This window comes from Pholis gunnellus (genome assembly GCF_910591455.1).
Source record: "Pholis gunnellus genome assembly, chromosome: 7".
Taxonomy (NCBI): Eukaryota; Metazoa; Chordata; class Actinopteri; order Perciformes; family Pholidae; genus Pholis; species Pholis gunnellus.
In genome coordinates this window covers 1,501,999-1,522,125 of record NC_136533.1, presented here as the reverse complement: position 1 = coordinate 1,522,125, position 20,127 = coordinate 1,501,999, and the positions used below count along the sequence as shown (strand labels likewise).

At 42.0% G+C, this 20,127-nt stretch overlaps 2 protein-coding genes across 2 annotated transcripts in view; one reads left to right on the top strand and one right to left on the bottom strand.

The window, feature by feature from the left end:
* LOC306698940 (voltage-dependent calcium channel subunit alpha-2/delta-4-like) overlaps positions 1-20,127 on the bottom strand; it is a gene marked incomplete at both ends in the record, with an annotated part of 80,820 nt that overhangs the window by 18,174 nt on the left and 42,519 nt on the right. The window contains 20 exons of the mRNA XM_079163441.1: positions 7,767-7,835; positions 7,919-8,040; positions 8,170-8,262; positions 8,742-8,832; positions 9,948-10,045; positions 10,179-10,224; positions 10,712-10,779; positions 11,551-11,612; positions 12,947-13,018; positions 13,205-13,291; positions 13,415-13,489; positions 13,582-13,662; positions 14,344-14,421; positions 14,979-14,996; positions 15,227-15,360; positions 16,312-16,390; positions 16,664-16,777; positions 16,893-16,982; positions 17,368-17,442; positions 18,015-18,165. Of these exons, the coding sequence (XP_079019567.1) occupies positions 7,767-7,835; positions 7,919-8,040; positions 8,170-8,262; positions 8,742-8,832; positions 9,948-10,045; positions 10,179-10,224; positions 10,712-10,779; positions 11,551-11,612; positions 12,947-13,018; positions 13,205-13,291; positions 13,415-13,489; positions 13,582-13,662; positions 14,344-14,421; positions 14,979-14,996; positions 15,227-15,360; positions 16,312-16,390; positions 16,664-16,777; positions 16,893-16,982; positions 17,368-17,442; positions 18,015-18,165 (1,703 nt within the window). The remainder of the gene's footprint in view (positions 1-7,766; positions 7,836-7,918; positions 8,041-8,169; positions 8,263-8,741; positions 8,833-9,947; positions 10,046-10,178; positions 10,225-10,711; positions 10,780-11,550; positions 11,613-12,946; positions 13,019-13,204; positions 13,292-13,414; positions 13,490-13,581; positions 13,663-14,343; positions 14,422-14,978; positions 14,997-15,226; positions 15,361-16,311; positions 16,391-16,663; positions 16,778-16,892; positions 16,983-17,367; positions 17,443-18,014; positions 18,166-20,127) is intronic.
* LOC306698505 (uncharacterized protein) lies at positions 4,399-6,004 on the top strand (the record flags this gene model as incomplete). The annotated part of the gene is made up of 3 exons (XM_079162823.1): positions 4,399-4,444; positions 4,551-5,234; positions 5,535-6,004. The coding sequence occupies 3 exons, from the start codon at positions 4,399-4,401 to the stop codon at positions 6,002-6,004; spliced, it is 1,200 nt and encodes a 399-aa protein (XP_079018949.1).

Sequence of the window (20,127 nt, the reverse complement as noted above, 5' to 3'; positions counted from 1 at the left end):
AAAGATTTTGAAGCTTTTATGAGTCGTCTTTCTCTGATTAGATTAAATACTTAATCAATAACTATTCAATATGTTGAGTTACCAACAGCACTGACAATCCAAAACTTGGTTGTACCATCAAATACGTACACGAGCAAGTTTACGTTTTCGGTTTCAAACCACAGATTTGGGAGGTGTTTTCATCGGCTCCTACGCGACCTGCAGTTACCCACAATGCCTTTCTCTGAGTAGATCCGAAGAGACGTGTATGTAATATGAACAGAACTGTTATATATATATAAGCCTCAGTCTTTTTGTTTTTTATACCTTTAGTGGATAAATCTTGGTTGGAATAAACATTTAGCGCATGGAAGGCGACATCGAATCCACAAAGAGAACCAGTAAAAACAAGATTCAACAAGGTGTCTTTCTATAAATAGCTGGATACTCATGAAAGTATGAGTATTAAAAACTAGGAAGTACTATCAAATATTCTCCGGACTGCATGGAGGCAAACCTGTATCAAAAAGCATCATCCGCGTCCTGAAATTAAACAAATACTGAATGACTGTTGGACTGTATTCTACAGATAAAGCTGCTGAGTAAAGTTTGAGTTTAGCTGAATGTGACTATTCCTCCACCAGCATCCATCAGCCTCTGAGGAGTCCCTTAAAAAAGAAAAAGACGCCAGTCACGCCAAGTAGTGCAGAGAGACGAATGAGACCGAAGAACGAGGAAGAGAGACGGTGAATAGCAGCGAAGCAGCCGGGAGCAACTTCCAGCTCTTGATGAACAGGAGACGACACGCCGACCTCGAACGTTGGCTTTAGTTTCGGTACCTCGGCGTTCAGCTGTCTAAGAGTTTGAGTGCGTGGATTTAAATGTTGTTAAAGTATCTAGATTCAAACTTTTCTGTCGTTCGGCTCCGTCTGCAGGATTTAAACAAGACAAAAGTCTATTTTTTTCCTGTAAATCCTTCATGATTCAATGTCCATCTGTTGTTGCAACCGTCAGACAGCAGAGGGCTGAGAGGTGATCTCCTCCAGAGGACGCTCGGATCTGTTCATCCTCTTTCAGGCTTCTGCAGTAGAACAACATCTCGTCTGACTAACTAAGCCTGCAGATTTTATTACTTTCATTTCCTCTCACAGCCAACAAGTCCTCATTGGAAGTGAAGTGAGGTCGTATGAAGTGTGTTCAGAGAGGTTAATCAGTGTTTAGTGAATGCAGAGAGCATAGATAACAGCTTCAGTCTGTCTGACAGAAAGGTAAAGAAAATATTCTAAATATAACGTTCTCTCAGACTGATATAGATTATTTTAGGAGTCTAAAATACGTCCACAGCAGAACATTACTTTACTCCATGTACTGTAGTAATACTCTGACTGTGTAGAAGTACCTCAAACAAACTTCACTAGCGTCCCTTTAAGGAGAACAAATGATCCGAAATGACCCAGATGCTGAACTCATATGAACCTTTTTATGACGCGCATGTTCTCAGTAATCGAGTCTCAACAACTCGTCAAACAACTTCGTGTCAGGAGGAAGATTTTTAAAAAGGACGCATTCATATTTTACGCCAAAACCATACGGGTCAAACTGAGAAGAACGTTCAAGCTTGAATTCGTCAACGATGTCTGTTGGTCTGAGATCGATGCAATCTGTAGTTCTGATCCATTAAACACTCAGTCATCCACCCGACCGCCTCCATTAGGGGTTTGTGGTTGTATAACAACCTTCTCTCGCTGCCTCCTCGTCGGTCGCTTCATGTGAGGAAACAAACAAACAACTAGCGGAGCGACGGATCGTTAAACTCTCGGATCGGATCGGCACAAAAGAAAAAAGGAGCAAATAGAACTTTTAGATCTCTGATCGTGATTCTTTTTGCCGTTGATACTAATCGTTGATCATTGATGATGATTATTAACAGACTCAGATCTGTTTGTTGTCCCAAAAATCATTTCAACGCTCTGAAGTCAGTAATCCATCAAAAACCCTAATTATTATACTTTTACTTTGTTATAGTAATTAAACACTAATATACATTTTGTTTTTTCTTCATAAAAACACACAATTCAGATGATAATGAAATAAAAGACTGTATTTGTATGGATTAAAACAAATCTAGTCATTAATTAACGTTATAATGTTCCTTCAGCCAGTACTCGTGTTCACTGAGCAGAGCCTGAAGGCATCATGATGTCACTGAAGTGAACCTCCGTTGGTTAGCCGTTAGCGGTGCTGCTAACGTTACTAGCTCTCCTCTGATTGGTTGTTTACAATGAAACATGATCAGAGATCTGAGACTAGAAACACAAGTTCTACTGAATATTGGAGAACCATCGTCAGTAAAACTTTGTTTACACTCTGATGGTTAACGTTAAAACTTTATTTACACTGTGATGGTTAACGGTAAACTGTGTAATTAATCTGAGGTTGACATGCGTGCTGAACCGTGAGGGGGATCAGTGCGGATCAGGGATCATCAATAGTCCGTTAAACCGCTACAACCGATGTTTCTTTTCTGCTGAGAGAAGTCATCATGAAGCCTGAGCATCAGTACATACGAAGCATTATCTTCTTGTAGAGGATTTGCTCGTGATTATCTTCTGAAAACTGAGGCTCTGACTTTGCACTTTGTAATTCTTGGTCTCCTGATGATGCCTCTCCACATGTCCTCCCATTATAACCTGCATTGTGATTCCTCCCGGTTTCAGTAATGTCAGTCAGCGGCCTGAAGGCACCTTTTTTCTCGCTTTTTGCGCCGAGTGACTGCCGTCTTTGTGCCGACTTAACAAAAGAAGGACCCGCGACAAAAGAAGGACCTTGAGGCGGCGTTTTTTCTCCGGCTCTTTTGTAGCAGACGGACAACGGACTGAACTTTTTCCTTTTTTTTTACCTCTGCAGCTTCATCGCACATCTGAGTGGAGCACCAAAACTGCTCACAGAGATGAAGCCGAAGGGATTTACAAAAAAAACGCGTGAATCATCAAAAACCCAAAACATTTTACTTGAAGGTATGAGGGGGAAACAACGCTGACGCTGTACTGAATCTGCACTAACGAGTGGGCGTTAAGAAGAAGGAAGTTGACTTTTTCTCCGGCGTTGGTGGAAACAGAGGATTATTTCACTCCACCACGAAGCTTGTGTGTTCTCTCTCTGAGATAAAAAGGCAAAGAATGACGAGGATTGAGGACAAACCGGCCTGTGATGCCGATATACTGTAGCTAAGCTGTTGATGTTTTTATTTTAAATCAGCGACAAACGAAAAGTACTCCGCTTTAATCTGGCGTGGTGAGTTGCACTCTTGGTGGTCGGCTGAGAGGTTTGAGAAACAGGCTGGTGAGAAAGAGAAGCGTCGGTTTGAATCCCCCCCCGGGGAGCAGATGGAAAGCGTGTGAACGAGCAAATCTTTTATTTGCACACTGACGAGATGAATGAAAGTAAAGAGAGCAGAGTGAATCTACACGAGGCTCAGGGAGGATTATCCTTTATGGTAAAGTGGTGAAGCTCGGAGGACTCATTTCAGCCGTCCTGTTCATTTTGCTCGTTTCTCACAGACGATGGAAGACGATGGAAGTCTTCAAGTCTTTGATGAACATGAAATTAAAGTGTTTTCAAATAAAAAGTCAAAAAAGTACAAAGCCTGAACTTAAAAAGTGACTTTGGATGTAACAAAACACTCAAGATTCGAAAAAGTGAAGTCAGAGCTTCACGTGTTAAAGCTGCATTCTCTCTAGTGTCCACCAGGGGGCGACTCCTCTGGTTGTATAGAAGTCTATGAGAAAATGACTCTACTTCTCTCTTGATTTATTACCTCAGTAAACATTGTAAACATGAGTTTATGGTCTCAATCTCTAGTTTCAAGTCTTCTTCAATACAGCATGATGTTCATTTAGTAAATGATGGTCCATTTAGAGTCACACAGACCATAAAGCAGGGGATGCTTTAGGGGCGGGGCTACACAGTGATTGACAGGTCTCTCTTTCACAGTGTGTTTTTAGTTCATGAAAGTAACATTTTGTCGCCTAAAAATGTTCAGCGTTGAGTTGTAAATAGCTCTTTCCTCTCGGGGCGATTGTCAAAAACAAGATGGCCAAATTGCCAAAACTCCCAGTTAAAAGTTTTTTTGAGTTCGTCTGCTGGTGTTCAGATTGTGAGGCCCCTTGAGGTGAATTTGTTACAGGGTGCTTTAACATTAACATGTCTTGATTGTAAAATAAACGTACAACATCATCAAATCATCCAGAAGACTTTCTTGTTTCTATGTTGGAAATCCTTTAAAGAAAAGAGCTAAAACATCTCCTCTACTTTCTTTCTCCAGGACGTTCTCCTCAGCCGGACGTCGGTGTGAACCAGCAGAGAAGCGAAGACATCTGGCCGAGAGGCTGAAGCCACAGTCGAGTCAATGGGACAGACATGAAGAACCTGGACCAGCATGGGCGGAGTCACCAGGAGAGTCTGGGTGAGTCCGGTAGACGCTGCGTTGTAGTCTGAGACTGGGAGCGATCTTCGATTCTTGGTGTTGCGGTGTTGTTGTGACACAAATCGTGTTGTGTTTGTTCCTCCAGTGTGTGCAGTCCTGTCCAGTCTGGTGTTGGCTCTACTGGGACCGCTGGGCTCGGTCCACGGCTGTCCCGGCGTCTGCACCTGCTACGGCAACACCACTGACTGCTCCGCCGTCGGCCTCCCGTCGCTGACGCCCATCCTGGCCCTGCTGGACCAGGACTCTCTGATCCTCCGCCTGCCCCAGAACAACCTCTCCTCCCTGGGCACCAATGAGCTGTCCAACCTCAGCAGCCTGGAGCTCCTGGATCTGTCCCAGAACCACTTCTCTGCCCTGCAGCCCGGAGCTTTCTCCAGCCTTGGCGGCCTACGCTGGCTCAATCTCTCCGCTAACTACCTTGGCGTGCGCCCGGTGACCTCCGACCCCAACAACAGCACAGCGGCGCTCCAGAGTGTGAGTGGGATTCAAGGGACCGTGGGCCTGAGCAAGGACGTTTTCAGGGGTCTGTGGCGGCTGCGAGGCCTCGACTTGTCCTCAAACGGCCTCCTGTGGCTGCCCAAAGGCCTGCTGGACGGGCTTCAGAGACTCGCCTGGTTGTCCGTGGCCAGCAACCAGCTGGCGACCCTGGACAGAGTCACCTTCGAGCCCCTGGTGGGGCTCCAGGAGCTCCAGCTGGCGGGAAACCCCTGGGAGTGCGACTGCAAGCTGAGAGACTTCAAGCACTGGATGGAGTGGTTGATTTACAGGGGTGAGGGCTCATCCAAATCTCAAACACTCTGAAGTTGATCATTTCGGCGGTCGTCTTTCAAACCGCACGGGGGCGAATCCCTTTTTGTATTTTGAGCCTGTAATTCAAAAAGCTGTCTAATCGAAGCAATTAATCTCTGCTGTGCAGGACGGATGCGGGCCGAGCAAAGACATCTAAGAATATAACGACCTCTCTCCATCGCCCTCCCTGTTTTCTTTCTTCCTCCTCTCCATCTTTCCCCCCTCCCTCCTCCTCCTCCTCCTCCTCCTCTTCTCTCCGGTCTGTGTTTTTGTGTTACAGATGGGCAGGTGGACGCGATGCGGTGCAGCCTCCCGGGGGATCTGAAGGGCAGAGACATCCGCAGCGTGCCGGCGGAGATGTTCAACTACTGCCTGCAGAGTCCGACCAAAGAGGGCGCGCCGGGTTACGCCGGCCGGCATCCGTGCCCGCCGGGCCGCATCAGCAGCAACGACGACTGCGTCCGCCAGCGCTACCGGCCCGCCAGCGTGCGCCGAGCGCACGGCACGCAAATAGTCGCCGGCGTGATTTGCGGCACCGTGTGCGTCATGATGGTGGTGGCGGCGACCTACGGCTGCGTGTACGCCTCGCTGATGGCGCGCTACCAGAGGGAGATGAAGACGCGCGGTCAGCCTCTGATGGCCGAGTCCGGAGCCGACACGGACCTGGAGGACGGGCAGATGTCGTCGTCGCCGGAGGAGTCGGCGCCCAAAGAGGGCGTCGTGCACGGGTACCGGATCAGCAGCTTCTGACCTTTCCCGCTTTAGATCCTCAGCTCTCGTCGTCGGACGGGACGACGTCTGGAGAAAGAAGCCCTGCGGCTCTGTGGTGGAGCTGAAAACCCCTCTGGGCCGATGGACCGGACTAAATCTAAAAAAAGGAACTGGGATGCTGCAGCACTTCTTTTAATGTATGGATGCTCTGTGCATTCCTATTCCCCGCGCTGCATCCCTCAGCCAGTTCGGCTACCTTGACTTCCCATCGTCTGTGTCTTTCGTTTCTTCCTTTAGGAATGTGACACTTCGAGATGTCCGTCGTCGTATCCGAGCCCAACAAACTCAAACGTGAATCTGTGAAACGTGACATTTTCTCCCGTCGTTTGCTGCACACTTCCTCTTTTCCTCTCGATCAGCTGTGTACTTTATGTTATCTCTGTAACACGTTGAGAAATAGTTGTGTAGTCCTGTTCAAGTCCCTCTAAATACCACTTTAGAGTCCTGCTGCTGTCAGGGAAATGCTGCTTCTTTCATCTTCATCACTGAGGTGAACTCGGAGCTGTACTGCCCCCTAGAGGACGAGCAGCAGCAGCTGCAGCAGCTTCTGACTCCAGCAGTTCTTCCCCTCATAGAGCGCGTGAGGCTGTCAGCCCGTATATATACTGAACCTTCTATGCTTTGATTTATTTTGTCCGTATTCTCTGTGATAAGCACATGAACTATTGTCTCAAATTCAACTCAAGGACTGTTAATGATGCTGAAGATAATAAACTATATTTATCTAAACTGGATTTCTTCCTTTTTTAAAAACACACATTTATCAAACCAGTCACAGGCTTTCTGACCGATGGAGCCGAAGAGTACTGATGAACTCCAGACTAAACAAAGCCCGACAGTCCGTTTCTCCCACATTTAAAGCCTCGTTTTTTCCAAATATATATATGTGTATATATATATATATATATGTATATGTATATAAATACACATCAACAACAAACATAATCTGGGAGAAAATAGGTTTTCTCGATAAGTAACTGACAAAGTTTTTTGTCGGGGAACGTAGTTTTTAGGACATCAAACTAATTTCACTAATTCCCAGAAGTTTATAGCAATAATTCCTGATATTAAGAATGAATAAATGTGATCACAACCCAGATTAACAGCAGAGTGAAATAGTTTTTATCCAAATTCAACACTTGTCCCCGAGGACGTGATGAGACAAACCGCCTCAACGATCTGAGTTCAGAGCTGAAGATCGTCTTCAGACATTTTATAACCAACATTACTACGCTCCACAGCGGTAAAACAAACTCATCTAAATACTTTAAACCTTCTTTATGAGGAAACAAAACACTTTTTAAGACTCGCTTACACTTAGTCAATGAAAAATGGGCAATATTAAGGAAACAAATGATCAACTCTATGAGCAACGTAAGATATTTATGTGACGTCGTCGCTTTTCTGTTTCATTTTTATTTGTTGATTTACTAAATTATTTTATTTAATTAAATTTTTTTACCTATTGAATTTATTGAATTTTTTATTTTATTTATTTTATTTATTTATTTATTTATTTATTTTATTTTTTATTTATTTTATTTATTTCTGAGTTTATTTTTATCTTTCTGTTATTTTTATTGTTTCCTTGCTTTTGCTGTTTTGTTTGTCAAAGCACTTTGTAAACTAAACAATATAACAATATAAATAAAGTTATTACTATTATTACTATTATTATTATTATTATTATTGTAATTATTCCCACAGATACATTTTAAATATTCACATCAGTGTGACTCACCTCCGGCCATCGCCGTCCTCCCCTCGGACGTCACCGTCACCGCTGTCGTCGCGATCACGTACTTCACTCCTGTGGAGAGAACGTCGTCGGCTGTTCACAGACCTTTTACAGACCATAATAACCTTCATATGTTTGTGAGTGACGGGACGGACCTTTGTCGTTGATGGGGTAGTAGTAGAAGCTGCCGGGAGTGTTTTCCACGGCCAGGCGGTACCACAGAGGGAAGTGATCCACGGTGAACAGGTTGTCTTTGTCGGCCGCCGTCAGGAACCTTCTGCCCAGTGGAAGAGCAGACGTTTTATTTTGAAAATCTTTACGAATTCATTTAGGCAGCACTGGAAACTTGTATCTTCTCTCTGAAACGAACACAGTGACGTGTGGATGCTGAAGGTTCAGGTCTTACTTCGCCACTCTGGTCTCCACTCCAGCGTATCTCATGATCCTCATGAGGCCGGCTCGAGTCCCGAGGAAGGCCGTCTCCACGCCCGGCTCCACCCTGCACACGCACAGACTCCTTCAAACAATCACCAAAACTACACCGATCATCACAACTACCAGCTGTACAAACTGTCATAGTTGTCAGATTTCTATCTTTCCGACGGTCCTTAAACACATCACTTTAGACGACGGCTTGCGTCAGAAAACGCCACCGAAACTAAGCTTAACATTTTGATATTTCAATAAAACATTTTATTCTTCATGTCGCATTTAAAGTCTCTCCCCAAATAAAACGTTTTTCTTTAACCAGATTCTGTAAAAAACAATAAATTGTGAGCTCTTCACTCTCTGAAGTCATGATTGACTCATCTGAGACCCGCAGTCATGTGACAACAAATCTAAAACTACTGTCACCGTCAAAGGTTTTACTAAAACAACTTCCAACAGTTTGATGCGGCAACATGTTTTTAATCACTCGTCTCTTTTGGTGTGCGCTGGCCCTTTAAGGCTTCAGGTGTGACATGTACGAGGTCTCACCTGTCGTTGAGCATCAGGGCGTTCCAGTAGGCCTCCATTGGAGCCGTCACCACGGCGTCAAACAGCGTCTGCTGCAGCAACACCTCGTCGCCTAGAAGACGGAGAAGTGAAAGAGGTCAAAGAGGTCAAAGAGGTGACTTTTAGAAGAAGACGTCTCTGGTAGAGACCTGTCAATCACTGTGTAGCCCCGCCCCTAAAGCATCCCCTGCTTTATGGTCTGTGTGACTCTAAATGGACCATCATTTACTAAATGAACATCATGCTGTATTGAAGAAGACTTGAAACTAGAGATTGAGACCATAAACTCATGTTTACAATGTTTACTGAGGTAATAAATCAAGAGAGAAGTAGAGTCATTTTCTCATAGACTTCTATACAACCAGAGGAGTCGCCCCCTGGTGGACACTAGAGAGAATGCAGCTTTAACACAGGAGGTTGCTGCCTGCCTTCAAAGTAAAAGTCTCTCTCTAGAGTGTTTGGTTTTGTCCGTTCTGGGCTACTGTAGAAATATGGCGGACTCCGCCTCCCGCTCCCTGTGTAGACATGAACGGCTCGTTCTAAGGTAACGAAAACACAACGATTCTCAGTTGCAGGTTATTAAACACTAATGAAAACATAGTCATGAATATTATATTCTTTAGTTAAGGAAAAACATTGAGATATTTACTGCATTGAAAGAGAATTTATAGTCAAATTCATCAGTTTCCATGAAGACGACGGGATAGAATATCAAATAAAGCAAAAACTAAAACGTGAATAACAGCAAACTGACAAAAAACTAAACAAAAACGACTAAACTTTAACGTTTGACTTAAAGTTAAAGTAACCGTTGAGGTTAGTTAAGCCGCTGACAGTGAAGATAATTAAGATGAAATATATTTCTAAAGAGTAATTTAAATGTAGAATCATTCAGCGTCTCAGTAACCTTAACGTCTTTACTTTGGTCGTTTAGTTCTTTTGTGCAACAGTTTAATTAACGAACGTCAAATTATTCCTTAAGTTAAAGACCAAGCAAAGGAGAAAACCTTTAATGCTTAATTGGATATTTTAACAGACTTTAAAGGAAAATCTGAACTCTGAGCAGCTGGAACTTTCTTCCTTTTCCCAAAACTTTACTTTAAATCAAAGATATGATTGAATATAGATATAGGAGCTAAGTCAGATGCATGATGGGATAAACGTTGTTATTGGAGAGTAGAAACCTACACTCCAGGTCGGGCTCCTTGCCCAGCAGGTAGCGGATGGCGGCCTGAAGCTGAGAGTATTTCCGGTGGCTCGGGTCGATGTCGGTCTCACAGTACGTCCTGAAGGAGGAGGAGAGGTTTGAGTGACATGATGTCCGTTCATTCAAACACAGAGTATATGTGGAATAATGACAGATGAGAATGTTGTGAACTAAATAAACTAAAGGAAACATCAGGTCATGTTCACGCGTACCACTCGGTGGCGATGCTGAGGTCGGGGGAGGTGAGATCGTGTAAACCTGCAGAAGAAGAAGAAAAACGCTTCAAACAAACTCATTTACTTCCTGTCGCTTCGGTTCAAGAAGGAAATGTTAAATATGGATTCATAGGAATAACAGAAAAAAATTGTTTACAAATAAATAAATGACACGTTATAAAATAAATATATACAGAAAATAGAGTAACATATATATAAAAAATGAATCAATAAATAATTCTTAAAATATCAAAAATAATGATATACAGATATAAATGAACAAATAAATGTGAAAATAAATGCTTTTATTTATTCTTCTAAATGTTGTAATTCTTAATTGTTCTTATTTCTCTTTCTATGACCAAATACTTCTTATTCTTCTATGTATTATTTGTCATGACTCTCCTATGACAGTAAACAGTAAATGTGTATGAGATTCTATTTTTATTCTCCTGAATAAAGTTCAGCAGCCATCAAACAGCTGTTGATTTAAAAAGGTCTGTGCAGCAATGCATTGTGGGAACTCCTACCTTCCTCCACAGACACGTTTCCAATAAACATGAGGCGTCCGTGACCTTTAGTCAGCACCATGCCGAAGCTGCAGAGACGAAGAAGAGACGAAGAAGAGACGAAGAAGAGACGAAGAAGAGACAAAGAAGAGACGAAGAAGAGACGAAGAAGAGACGAAGAAGAGACTTGTATTAAAACCAGGTGTGATGTGCTGCCCTCTAGTGGTCAGATCACACAGATACAACTGAATGACTGAATGAACAGACTATTTAACTAAAATGAGTGTTTGTGTGACCTGTGTTGTGTGAGTCTGGTGTCTTTGAAGAGAACAGAGATAATTCAGTTCAGTCAGAGAGGTATGGTATTTTTTTTTTTTTAACTTTTTTTCCGGTTAAATAAAATAATAATAAAAAAAAACATCATGATCGTTTTTTTTTTTTTTTACTTTTTTCCGGTTAAAGAAAATAAAATAAAAATAAAAAACATCATGATCTTTTTTTTTTTTTGTTTTAGTTTTTTCCGGTTAAATAAAATAAAAAAATAAAATAAAAAAACATCATAATCTTTTTTTTTTTGGGTGGATTTCTTTTTTTTATTTTGCTGCGGGAATGTGCTTCCATAGAAGGTATGACAGCAAAGAAAATAAAATGTAAAGTTAAACTGATATTGATTCTTTTGTATTTATAACAGAAGATATTTACAGCCCAGTTTATTATTCCTCCTGTTTTTCTCATATTTAATGGATTTATAAACGATCAGAAGCCTTAAAGTAACAAAGGTTGAGATCCCATAATAATTAATCTTAACAGGAAGCTGAACTAACCAGTCAGTCAGTTCATCACTCTGAAGCAGACTTTACCTGAAAGGAGTCTCGTCGATGTTGGTGAAGAAGTAGTCGTTGACGAGGAACAGAGGTCGTTTCTAATGGAGGAGAATGAAATCATGTAAAACCATCTATAATATATAATATATATATATATATATATCTCATTAATACTCATGGTGACGTCAGGATGCTAACGTTAGCCTCTGTTAGCTCCTTCAGTGATACATGTGACAGATGAACAGTGTTTATGTTCAGCTCATTGTTCCCGTTTAAATCAAGTCCAACCAGGAAGTCTTCTTCTTCTTCTTCTTCTTCTTCTTCTTCTTCTTCTTCGTCTTCGTCTTCTTCTTCTTCTTCTTCTTCTTCTTCTTCTTCTTCTAATGAAGCAGCATCATTGATGCAGCATTACTAACACCCGCTGAGCTGGAGAGAAACTACACGAATGTCCTGATCCCGTCATATATAAAGTCTACGTTATGCAGTATTTGTATACCACGAAGTACATTTACTCAAGTACTGAATCTGAGGTACTTGTACTATACATTTGATACTACTTTATACATGTACTCCTCTACATCTTAGAGGAACATGTTGTACTTTTTAACAGCACTAAATGTGACAGCTTTAGTTAAAATAACAAAATATAATGAAGTAATAAATTATGATTTATTATTATAGATTAAACTTCCAGCAGGATATGAAGTCATTAAAATGAGCTGCAACATTAAAGTGATGAACACATTAATAGTAGTATAACAAGTTTTTACATTTTTCTCAGTAGAAACGTTTTAAAATGTCTCAAAACCTTATTTATAACTTAATTAATATTAGTTAATTAACTTAATAAAATTAGTAAAATTATTATTTCGTTCATTTCTAACTTTTCGAGTAGTTTAGATGACGTTCCACTATTCTTAAAATCAGTTTTTTAGATGAGTTTCTGTTACGTCGATCAACGTTACACACAAACAAAACAAACAGTGACTTTATTCTGTCTTGTGTCTTCACTCTTCATCTCATTAAAACACGCTCTGTGTCTCCGTCTCTCCGTCTCTCTGTGTCTCTCTGTCTCTCTGTCTCTCTGTCTCTCTCCGTCTCTCTCTGTGTCTCTGTGTCTCTGTGTCTCTGTCTCTCTGTGTCTCCGTCTCTCTGTCTCTCTCTGTCTCTCTGTCTCTCTCCGTCTCTCTCTGTGTCTCTGTCTCTCCGTGTCTCTGTGTCTCCGTGTCTCTCTGTCTCTCCGTGTCTCTGTGTCTCCGTGTCTCTCTGTCTCTCTGTGTCTCTCCGTGTCTCCGTGTCTCTGTGTCTCTGTGTCTCTGTGTCTCTGTGTCTCTGTGTCTCTGTGTCTCCGTGTCTCTGTGTCTCTGTGTCTCTTGCTTCTAACGTGGATATCCGTGGGTTTGATATCTGGGTCGTGTGATTGGTTGCTCACCTTTTTGTCCACTGAGGCTCTGATGCTCTGCCGGATGTATCCGGTCTCTCCTCTCACCATCGAGGTTCTGAGCTGGAAGAGCAGACGAGACGACAACAGCTTGAAATCAGAAGTCAGAACCGGTTCTTCCTCCGGGTCGAGATCTCAGACCTACTTTTCTTTATTTAACAGAAATACCCTCAAAGTTTGTGTTTATTTATGCTTCAGCTCTGTTTATACAACAACACGTGCATTAACTGGAGGCTGATGACGAGTTACCTTCTCCTCTGTGTCCTCCCACTCCACCTCAGACAGGTCCACACTGTTGTAGTTCGGCTTCGGCTTCAGTTTCTTTCCATCTTTATACTGCCGGACAGAAGACAGCCTGTTACTGTGTGTGTGTGTGTGTGTGTGTGTGTGTGTGTGTGTGTGTGTGTGTGGTGAAATCTCTTTATTTGAACACAAGTCCAGTGAATGTGTTTAACTCACCAGCGGTCGGAGGTCCGGGTGAGCCAGGATGTAGCCGTTGTTGGTGATGAGGAAGGCGTAGCCATGAGCTCCCAGCTGTGGAGGTTAGAGGAGACAAACGGAAGGCTTTTATTGTGAAAAGAACAACTCACTTCCTGGCGTGTCGTCGGTGTCCACGCTGAGCTCACCATGTATCTGGGCGCCAGCTTCATCACCTCCATCAGCGGGATGTCGGTGCCGACCACACCCAGCAGGATCCCGTGGGACAGCTGGGGAATAATTACCATAATACTTCATTAAACAGAGTTATAGACATCTGATCAATCAACCCATTATGTTTGATATTAACTGTGTTTCTGGAACATTTCCAGCTCCTCTGGAGGAACACAGTCTTTAGATATAAAGAGTTTTTATCTCGTGGTTCCTACAGAATGTTAAAAATGAAATTTTTTGTTAAAACAAAAAGTTAAATTAAAATCTAATATTTGTTAAAACAAAAAGTTATATTAAAATCGAATTTTTGTTAAAATAAAAAGTTAAGTTAAATAAAAATCTAATATTTGTTAAAACAAAAAGTTAAGTTAAATAAAAATCTAATATTTGTTCAAACAAAAAGTTAAATTAAAATCGAATTTTAGTTAAAATAACTAAAAGTTAAGTTAAATAAAAATCTAATATTTGTTAAAACAAAAAGTTAAATAAAAATCTAATATTTGTTAAAACAAAAAGTTAAATTAAAATCGAATATTTGTTAAAACAAAAAGTTAAATTAAAATCTAATATTTGTTAAAACAAAAAGTTAAATTAAAATCTAATATTTGTTGAGATCTGTGGACCACAGAAAGACAACATGGTTAGAACTAACTGCTCTCATCTCAACCTTCAGGTATGTGGTGACTTATTATACATCATCGTTATATATGAATTATATTTGACGTTGTGACGCTGACCGTTTCCTTCTTCTTGCTGAAGACCGGCATGGCCACCGAGGTCATGAGCAGCAGACTCTGAGCTTTGGTGTTGAAGAGCTGAGACACACAAAGAACACACAGAGGTTATCTTCATGATGTATCTGATATATATGATGCTTATTGTGACACTACAGTGCAGCTCTGAGGATGAACTCCAGGGGGCGATGCAGGACTAAAGCAGCGGTTCTCAACATGAGGGCCAGGACCCTCCAGGAGGGTCGTCACAGTGAAGGGAGTCGTTCATACGTGTTTATATATCATTTATGAAATATTTATGTGTAAAATGTGTGATTTTATCATCAAAATCTGAATGTTCTCCCCGTAAAGTATTGGAGAATATAAATATAAACCTTCAGATGTTTTCTACTTTTGTACGCTAAGAAACTAAACTACGTCAGAGCTTTTACATGAACACAACGACATGAATATTTGAATATATTGAAAATATTATTATAATTTTATTATATATATATAATTATATTTCAATATTATCAATAAAATAAGAAGTATCTTATGAAACCCGGCTCAGGGACTTTGAGAACCGTCGTGTTTTCTACTCGTTAAATCCTCTTCATCTAAAACTACAACTTCTTCTTCTTCGTCTTCTTTTTTACCTCCTTGGTGCTGGGAAGCTGCCGGAGCGACGGGATGGAGAGGCCCAGAGGATCATGGGAAAAAAAAACACAGGGAGGAAGCAGACAGACAGATGAAGGTGAAGTGATGATGATGATGATGATGATGATGATGATGATGACTGAACAGGAGAAGTTCAACCCCAAAATGAGAACTTCATATCTGATACAAGATGTTGAAAACCAAACTGCTCCGTTTCGAGCTCTCTGATTGGTCGGCTCCGGCTCACCACAGTGTCCATGTAGGCCTCCGTCCAGATGATGTCGTGGTTGTGGTTGATGACCATCGGCCGACTGAGCACGTGCAGATACTCCATCACGTTCTCCTGCACGTCCGCCAGCGTGGAGATGTGTGTGTAGAAACCTGAGAACACACACACACACACGGGCAGTGGATAAGAGACACACACACACACACACACACACACACACTACACACACTACACACACACACACACACGGGCAGTGGATAAGAGACACACACACACACACACACTACACACACACACACACACTACGCACTACACACACTACACACACTACACACACTACACACACACAACACACACACACACACTCACACTACACACTACACACACACTACACACACACAACACACACACACACTACGCATACACGCAGACACACACACACACTACACGCACACACACACTACGCATACACACACACACTACACACACTACACACATTACACACACACACACACACACTACGCATACACACACACACACACACTACGCATACACGCAGACACACACACACTACACGCACACACACGCACACGCACACACACACTACACACACAACACACATACACACTACGCATACACACACGCACACACACACTACACACACACGCACACACGCATACACACACACACACACACACACCCTACACAAACACACACACTACACACACACTACACAAACACACACACACACCCTACACAAACACACACTACACACACACTACACACACACACGCAGACACACACGCAGACACACACACACACACACCCTACACAAACACACACACTACACACACACTACACAAACACACACACACACTCTACACAAACACACACTACACACACACTACACACACACGCAGACACACACACACACACACACACACTATAAACACACTACACACACACACACGCATTCACACACTACACACACACACACACACTACACACACACGCATACACACACTACACACACACGCATACACACACACACGGCAAACACACACACATCCACACACATGCATACACACACTACACCCACACACCTTTGTTGTTGCAGGCGATCCACTTGGTGTTCTGGGCGAAGGTCATCTCTCTGCCGATGAGGTAGGTGAAGACTCTCACCTGAAGAGACAAACATGGAGATCAGATATTAAATCATATATATTCAAATATGACCTCAATAAATACAAAATGTAATTAATAAAAAATACATCAATAAAATAATAATAATAACAAAAATAAAATAAAGCAGTAACGCGGTAAAGAGAAGACATCACATGAAGGTCTAATGAGAGGAGATACTGCATGAATGACTCTTTACAGGTCGGGGTGGAGGAGGAGTGGTGTGGTTTGTGGAGACGGAGCTAATCTGGTGCTAATTTGAAGGAACCTCACCCTGCGCTCGGGCCAGTTGAATTCCTCAAAGACGGACTCAAAGTCCTCCATGGCTCCGTCTGTGATCAGCATGATGGCCTGGTTACACATGCTGCCCTGACCGCTGGCCCTCGCCTACACACACACACACACACACACACACACACACACACACACATTAATCTTGTTGTCATGTTGCTTCTTGCTAATGCTAATGCTAACGCTAACGCTCATCCCAGAGGACACAAACCTCGTTGAGGATCTTGAAGGACTCCTTCATGGCGTTCTTGATCTTGGCTTCTCCTTTAACGTGCAGCTCCTCCACCAGCTGCTTAAAGTGCTGAACAGACAAAACATTATACTTCACATTAAGACACAATGGAGGTACTAAAAGTACTACAAATATCTTCACAAAGTTCTAAACCACAGTCAGACTTCTCTACTTCCAGAAGTTTTTATTTCACTACATTTGTTTACCAGCTTTGGTTATTCGTTACCTTTCAGATTCAGATTTTGTATTAAAAAAAACAACTCATTTTTAACGGTTAAACCAGTGGTTCCCAAGTTTTTATCCGTTTTTATCTCATATAAAAAATCTAATTTGAGATCCACTGACGAGAGATTTCCCTTCTAAACTCCTCACATGCTTTTATTTGAATGATCCCAACGCGGTGTGTGTGTGTGTGTGTGTGTGTGTGTGTGTGTGTAGCAGATGATGGTCTCACCTCTCTGTTGTCTAAGTCGGCCTGGACCAGAGTTCCTTTGAAGCACGGCTCCACGTACCGGACATAGTCAGTGTACTGAGAGGAGGCGACGAAGAGGAGGAGACGAAGAGCAGTGTCAGTACTTTCACTTCTTCTACAACTGATGTAATGTTACTGTGTGTGGTCGATGATGTGTGTGTCTGTGTCTCTCTGTACGTGTGTGTGTGTACGTGTGTGTGTGGTGTGTGAGTGTGTCTGTGTCTCTCTGTGCGTGTGTGTGTGTGTGTACGTGTGTGTGTGTGTGTGAGTGTGTCTCTTTGTATGTGTATGTGTGTGTGCGTGTGTGTGAGTGTGTCTGTGTCTCTCTGTGCGTGTGTGTGTGTACGTGTGTGTGTGTGTGTGTCTGTGTCTCTCTGTGCGTGTGTGTGTGTGTGTACGTGTGTGTGTGTGTGTGAGTGTGTCTCTCTGTACGTGTGTGTGTGTGTTCGTGTGTCTCTTTGTATATGTGTGTGTGAGTGTGTGTGTGTCTGTACGTGTGTGTCCCTGTGTGTGTGTCTGTGTCTCTCTGTACGTGTGTGTGTGTGTTCGTGTGTCTCTTTGTATATGTGTGTGTGTGTGTGAGTGTGTGTGTGTCTGTACGTGTGTGTCCCTGTGTGTGTGTCTCTCACAGCGATGACGTTGACGAAGTCGTTCTCTCCCAGCGTGTCCAGGATGGTGTTGATGGTGTGTTTGGCGATGGTCATCTTCAGCCCCTTCATGCTGCCGCTGATGTCCACCATGATGATGATGTCTTTGGGAGACGTGGCTGCCTGGATGTACCTGAACGCAGCACGGCAACATTCATCAATATTACACTTTTTATTAAGCTATTATCTCTATTTTAATCACTTTCTTCCTATGGAATTCCAAAATTGTATACATATATTCAATGATCTAATAAACAGAGAGACAATTAAAGACGTTTTAAATGTGGATTCATCATTCTGATTCACAAAGCTTGTTGTTTTTAAATAATGTTGTCATTTTTTGTTACAGCTGTCTTGTCGCCAGTTCAGAAATGTGCATGATGATACTTTGCTTCAGTAAAATAATCAGTTAATGTCTGCTATTTCATGTAAATATTCTAGTGATGCATGTAGCTATAAAACAAATCTTTATCTTAAAATTAAACAATTTTCTAAATTTCTAAATTTCTAAATTCCTGTGAATGGAGCATTAGAAAAAGGTTTAAACAAAAACGTATATTGATATAGTAAAAGATTTGTGAGATTATTTTACAACATACTGGTTAATAATATTTATTAATATTGTTATTAACTAAATACAGTCACAAAAACAAGCCATCATGAAGAGTTCATATCAAATATTATGAAGTTTAATCTCATTGTTTAACTCAAATCCTTGAAGATGAAAATGTTCCTCACAAACAGGAGATTTTATGGATGTTTACAGCTTTTATTATTATTATTTTCTATGATCTCATGAAGAACAGTTGAGCTCCAGCTGCTGACAGTAAAGAGCTCAATTTATTATAAAAACATAATCCTTCAGTTTGTGTCTAAACCGATCAGATCTCTGTTTACTCCACATTATCGATAGAAACAAGTGAAAACACGTCTCTCTGAGCTCAGCTGCATTAATGTGGCGTGACGAGGCGTTCGAGGACATATGCAGCTCTCTGGTATTATTTAGAAAATGCATGAGCGGTCGCATATGGTGCCATGTGGGCTGCGTGGGACTCGGCTGAGGAGCAGCTTATCAAGAGGATCAGAGGATCAAAACACCGGCTCACAGCCAGCAGAACGACTGAGACGCCCCTCTTTTTTTAGCACTGCGTTTATATTTGTTCTTATACGGTAAACAGACACTTTACAGCACAGTGTGTCAGGATGAAACGTTCTGCTGCCTCAATGTTGATAAGGTCTGGAGCAGGCGGCAACCTCCGGTTCTGAAAAGTGTAGTCAAAGCTTCATGTGTTAAAGCTGCATTCTCTCTAGTGTCCACCAGGGGGCGACTCCTCTGGTTGTATAGAAGTCTATGAGAAAATGACTCTACTTCTCTCTTGATTTATTACCTCAGTAAACATTCATAACAGCCCTCACAGGACTAACAGTCCTCACAGGACTAACAGGACTCACAGGACTAACAGGACTAACAGTCCTCACAGGACTAACAGGACTAATAGGACTCACAGGACTAACAGGACTAACAGGACTCACAGGACTAACAGGACTAACAGGACTTGCAGGACTAACAGGACTAATAGGACTCGCAGGACTAACAGGACTAACAGTCCTCACAGGACTAACAGGACTAATAGGACTCACAGGACTAACAGGACTAACAGGACTCACAGGACTAACAGGACTAACAGGACTCACAGGACTAACAGGACTAACAGTCCTCACAGGACTAACAGGACTAATAGGACTCACAGGACTAACAGGACTAACAGGACTAACAGTCCTCACAGGACTAACAGGACTCACAGGACTAACAGGACTAACAGTCCTCACAGGACTAACAGGACTAATAGGACTCACAGGACTAACAGGACTAACAGTCCTCACAGGACTCACAGGACTAACAGGCCTAACAGGACTAACAGTCCTCACAGGACTAACAGGACTAACAGGACTAACAGTACCAATAAATAAATAAATGTTGATTATTTTTTTAATTAATTGTCTTTTTTTTCTCACAATATAATCAAAAAGAACCGATAAGAGTATTGACAAGAGTACTAGGACTTTAGACACTTTTCTTTTACTCACGTAATAT